Source organism: Grammomys surdaster, unplaced genomic scaffold (genome assembly GCF_004785775.1).
Source record: "Grammomys surdaster isolate TR1022 unplaced genomic scaffold, NIH_TR_1.0 185, whole genome shotgun sequence".
Taxonomy (NCBI): Eukaryota; Metazoa; Chordata; class Mammalia; order Rodentia; family Muridae; genus Grammomys; species Grammomys surdaster.
In genome coordinates this window covers 3,037,457-3,043,456 of record NW_021604630.1, presented here as the reverse complement: position 1 = coordinate 3,043,456, position 6,000 = coordinate 3,037,457, and the positions used below count along the sequence as shown (strand labels likewise).

General features: G+C 37.7%; 1 protein-coding gene across 1 annotated transcript in view; it reads left to right on the top strand.

Moving 5' to 3' along the window:
- Nucleotides 1-6,000, top strand: part of Hook3 (hook microtubule tethering protein 3) — an 83,329-nt gene that overhangs the window by 6,484 nt on the left and 70,845 nt on the right. The window contains exon 2 of the mRNA XM_028768208.1: nt 2,454-2,539. Within this exon, the coding sequence (XP_028624041.1) occupies nt 2,454-2,539 (86 nt within the window). The remainder of the gene's footprint in view (nt 1-2,453; nt 2,540-6,000) is intronic.

Sequence of the window (6,000 nt, the reverse complement as noted above, 5' to 3'; positions counted from 1 at the left end):
GAAACAGATTGCCTTTAAATGGGCCATTCATTTAGCACTTATAAAATGAAAACGGGTGCTTTATTTTCTTTAACCTAACCAGAGTGGAGGCAGTTGCAGGTAGACTAAAGTTTAAGTTCAGACCTGAGATGATGCTCACTTGTTTGATTTGTGCTCTTTATTCATTTTCTTATAAGCCCTACCTCACGGAGTCTCACGATATTTCAGGACTGGCACTGAATTTAGAGTCCTCTTCTTCAGCCTACTCAGTAACTGGAAGACTTCTGTCCTATATAAAATAGGAAGTTATAACTGTACTGTTTGTTAATAGATAGTTTCTCAGCACTTAGGAATAGAGGCAAGAGAATCAGGAGCTCAAGGTCACCATGACCTCTGATACATAATGAGTTGGAGGGTACCCTGGGATAATTGAGACCCTGACTTTTATGGATGGTATGGTACAAAGAAACAGATATTTACCCCTTTTTAGTAACAGTAAATTGCTTCATGGTTTATAGTAACAGTAAATTGCTTCATGACTTATTTGGCAATGTATGTTTTTTTAAAAAAAAACTTTAAAATGAGTATATACATTAATCTGGCTATTTTTCTCTAACCCAATAATAAGAAAGATAGGTGGTCACCTGGGTGTTATCTCAGTGTTTCCATTGTCGCTATCTTGGTGAGCCTTGTCAGTGTTACAGACTGCCGCAGCAGGGTTTCCTGTCTCTTTCCCTCCAGTGTTTCCTTAATATTGTATCCAGTTTGGTTTGTGCAGTTCAGATCTTTCTTGCTTGAAATCCTTTACTTACAAACTACTGTTACTCTTAGGATAAATTCCAGTGTGGCTTATTAAGTCTTGCCAAACAATACTTCTTTCTTTAGTTCTGTCTTTCACAATATTTTATATTCCTCTGTGTGCCATTTCTTCCTATAATTTCCATCTATCCATACCAGGCTTTGTCTCATCCCTACAACATATCATGATCTTGCCGGGCGGTGGTGGCGCACGCCTTTAATCCCAGCACTTAGGAGGCAGAGGCAGGCGGATTTCTGAGTTCGAGGCCAGCCTGGTCTACAGAGTGAGTTCCAGGACAGCCAGGGAGGGCTACACAGAGAAACCCTGTCTCAAAAAACAAAAAAACAAAAAAAACAAAAAAAAAAATCATGATCTCAGCTGAAATCTTTGTCTATCCATCCCACAATACTTACATAATACATTAAGAGCTCTGTACCAGGATGGCCTTTATCTGTCTATCCTCAGTGAGTTATTTCCTTTTAAATCCAGGTTGGACTACTGGTTATCACTGTAAGCTGCACTTGTTTTTTTTTTTTTTTTTTTCTTTTTTGGTCCAAGGTGGCCTTGAACCACTGAACTTCTATCTTCACTTTCCAAACACTAGAATTACAGGTGTGTGCCCCTAAGCCCTGCTTAGGTTCATTTCTAAAATTTCTCTTAACTAATACAGAGTTGGTTGTGATTCAGTATATATTTGAAATTAAAATGAATTGAGTATCCAACATAATGATGACAATATGATGATATGAATTCTTTTTTTTTTTTAAAGATTTATTTATTTTATGTATGTGAGTACACTGTCATTGTCTGTCGTAAGACACACCAGAAGAGGGCATCCGATCCCATTACAGATGGTTGTGAGCCACCATGTGGTTGCTGGGAATTGAACTCAGGACCTCTGGAAGAACAGCCAGTTCTCTTAACCACTGAGCCATCTCTCCAGCCCGATGATATGAATTCTATATCCATATAAAGATATGTTTGCCATTGAGTACCAGAAATCTCAACCTGGCTTGGCTTAAGTAATAAATTTATTCTACATAATAGGAGATCCCATATTTTAAGTTCATTGGTTAACGTTTATCTCGAAGACTTAGTTCTTTGTATCCCTCCTCTCTGTTTTCCATTGCCCATTACATAGCCCTTAAGACTATTTCTGGCCTGGTGGGATGGCTGAGTCAATAAAGGTGCCTGTCACCAAGTCTCGTGATGTCCCTTGGACCCACATGGTAGAAGAAGAGAACCAACTCCTACATTGACCTCCACATGCATACAGTTTCACAAACACCTGTACTCAAACAATAATGATAAAATGATAAAGATATTATTCTCTTAAGTAATGGCTGCTACTGTAAGTGATATAACACAAATGTTCACATTAATAAGAAATTGATCCTGCTCTTCAACAAATATCTCTTTGTTCCATACTGTCCTTGCCCTTTTTATTCTTTAGTCAGTTGTCACTGGTAGAGGCACTGAAGGACAGTCATCTTCTTAGGCCATCATCTGTGAGTAATATGATGAGAAGCCAACCAATGTCTACTATTTCTCCTTTATCTATATGGGAAGAAAATTATGATTATCTTTTAAATTTGTTTTCAATCCTCAGATAATCACACAAATATAAAAACCTTAATATATTTATTATTAACCATTAGATATTTTCTTCCTTTAGATCCAGACGTTTAATGTGGATACACCATGCCAGACCGTGGAAGATTTAACAAATGGTGTTGTGATGTCCCAGGTTCTTCAGAAGATGTAAGAAGAAATTGTTTGCCATTATATTTGGTCTTACGTATAAATCTTTCTTAAACTGAAAAGGATTAAAAAAGTTAGTGTGAGAGTTAGTTTTCTATCACTGACAAAATGAGATAAGTGATTCATATGAAAGAAAGGTTTGTTTTGGTGTACAGTTTAGGGTGTTTCAGCTTTTGATCATCTGTCCCATTGCTCTTGGGCCTCTGACAAGGCAGCACTGTGGTAGGAGCATGGGCAGAAGCAACTTCCCTCACAATAGTCAAGATGCTGCAGGGATGGGTTAGTGGTTAAGAGCACTTGTTGCTCCTACAGAGGACCCAGGCTCCTGCATAGTGGCTCACAGCCTCTGATGACTCCAGTTCCAAGGGATCCAGTGCCCTCTTCCGGTCTCCCAGGAACCTGGCATCCACATGGTACACATACATATATTCAAGCAAAACAGTTGTAGGATGAAATAAAGGAAATTTTAAAAGTAGAGGAAGCAAAACAGGATTTTTAGAGGCTGTTAAGAAGTTTCTTCAAGGTGAGCCCTCAGTAATCTTGCCTCCTCTCAAGTAGGCCTTTCTTCATAAAGGGTCTACCATCTCTCAGCAGTCACAAGCAGGGACCAAAACTTTACATGCATCTTCGGGGATCATTTCAGATATAAACTACACCAAACTGTTTTCACAGACTTGGGTTGCATGTGAAATGAGACCAGTAACAGCAATGGGGATTTTATTTTGATGATGTGTCCTTATTTACTCAGTATAGACTGGTTGCAAGTTTAGTCAGGGCAGTGGTTGTTATGCCAACTTAGGTTGATGACCAGATTCTGTCATTATAGAACAAACTGAGAATCCTGTAATACCATTGTAATCTTAACACTGAGATCTCTGACTGCCAGTGTGGTATAGCAATTGCCCTATAGTCTCTGTTCCCTTAACTATTTGAATTATCCTCTAAACTATGTAGTATCTTATGTGTGTTACTTGGTTATTTGCTTTTGACCACCTCTGTCCCTGGAAACACACAGTCCAAGTTTGCTAACTTTTATGAAGAGCCAGGAAGCTTGTTTTTCTCTCTCGCATCCTAGCAATGAAGAAAATGCTTGTTTGTTTTTGTTTTACTGAACTGTATGAAGTTACCATTCTTTGCAGTTTCAAAGAGGTCAAATATCAATAACTCTCTGATTTAATATGTTGTTGTAGGTGCTCATTCATGACTAAAAGAATCAAATCTTTATTTGAGATATATGCAACATATTTGATTATTTTTAACTAAATACTTTGAAAACATAATGCTGTAAAGTTTACAATCAACTTTTGACTTAGTATTTCATTTGTTTGTTTGTTTGTTTGTGATCAAGTCTCACTGTGTAGCCCTGGCTGGCCTGGAACTTGTGATGTAGACCAGGTTGCCTTGAATTTTCGGAGTTCTGCCTTGTCTCTGCTTCCTGAATGCTGCACCCCAACATGCCTGGCCCAGGAATTTCTTTTATTTAAAACATTATGTGTAAATTAGGTTCAGCATGATTTTTTTTTCCCCTTCCCTTCTCCCTCTTGCTCTGTGTCTCCCCCTCCCCCCACCACCCCCCAAGACCTCTGCTCATTCCAGGCTCCCACTCGCTCTGGCCCAAAGTACACTGTAGTTGTCTTCAGACACCCATATGAGGGTATCAGATCTCATTAGGGATGGTTGTGAGCCACCATGTGGTTGCTGGGATTTGAACTCATGACCTCCTGAAGAGCAGTTGGTGCTCTTAACCACTGAGCCATCTCACCAGCCCATTCACATGATTTTTAGATGGTTTTATGCTTTGAAGCCCCAAGTTCTTGTGAGCTGATATTAAAAGATTTCTATATGACTCCATGGTATTTTTCTCCAGTTCCATTGAAAATCAGTATCATTTTTAAATAAAATCTTTATATTACTACCTTCTGTGAGTTTATATGAGTCATACATGAGAGAAGTTGCTAAAATGTTTCAAAGAACTTTCTTTGTGTGTTGAGAATGTGAACTTAGCGCTAGTTCATGCATCTGTTTTCAGACCATGGGCACATTTTTTTTATTTAATGGAACTCAAAAAGGTTTGTATGAGATCTGAACAACTCCACTTCTAGCTCCTTCAAAAGTATAGCATTTCTTATGAGACAATAAGAATTAGAATGGATGACTTATGCTGTCAGACTTGTTATTTGTTTCCTTGTTTGTTTCATTTTGTTTGAGACAGGGTTTTGGTACTTAGCCCTGACTGTTCTGGAGTTCACTATGTGGACCAGGCTGGCCTTGAACTCATGGAGATCTACTGGCCTCTGTTTCCTGAGTTCTGAAACTAAAGGTGTACACCACACCTGGCAGGACCTGTGATTCTTGGTGTGCCTATATGCATGTGCCTAGGAAGAGTTAATACATTGTCCTGATCTGATTTTAAGTTCCTTTCGCATTTGATTTCTTTTTTTAAAAATTTTCATTGTGTATATTCTTTGTCCATAGTAGTGTATTATATATATACGTAGGTGTGAACATATTCCACCCTTTATACCTTCCTACCCTCTAATTTCTCACCATTCTCCCTCCCACTAATCCCCAGATGGTTTCACTTTTACTGCCATGTCTCTATACACATGATTTTATGTATCAGGGTAAAGCTTAGGAACCAAAGAAAGGAAACATACAGTATTTGTCCTTCTGATGTTGACTTAACTCATTTTCTCCAGTTGCATCTATTTTTCTATAAATGACATGGCTTCATTATTCTTCTTGCTGAAAAATAATTCCATTATGTATATACCACACTTTCTTTTTGTTAAATGTTGTAAGTATAATTTTTTCTTTCATTTTTGAGATCATAATATAATTACATCATTTCTCCCTTCCATTACCTCCCTCCAAAACCTCCCATATATATGCCTCCTTATTCTCTTTCAAGTTAATAGCATTATTTTTCATTACTATTGTTACATTCATATATAGATGTATACACACATCTATATTCATAAAATATGACTTGCTCAGTCTACCTAATGTTACTTGTATATATGTTTACAGGGCTGACCATTGGATAACCAGTTTTTTATTTATATATATATATATATAAAGTATACATTTTCTTTACCCAGGGTTGGACTGTAACTTAGCTGTTTGAATAGTGCTGTAATAAACATTGATATAGAATATCTGTGTGTCGTGTTGATGAGTTCTTTGAGTAAATCCCTAAGGAAGTACAGATGATCATATGGAGGTCTATTTTTAGTGTTTTGAGAAACCTGTGTGCTGATTTTAACAGCGACTGTGCTAGTTTGCCCACCAGCAATCGTAAGGTGCCATTTGTCCACATCCTCATCAGCATTGGTTATTTTTCTTTTTTTTAAAGTTTTATTTTATTTTTTCATGTCCATGTATATGTGGGTACCAAAGGAAGCTAGAAGCAGGCATCAGGTCCTTTGGAGCTGGAGTAACAGGTCTAACACCACATCTAC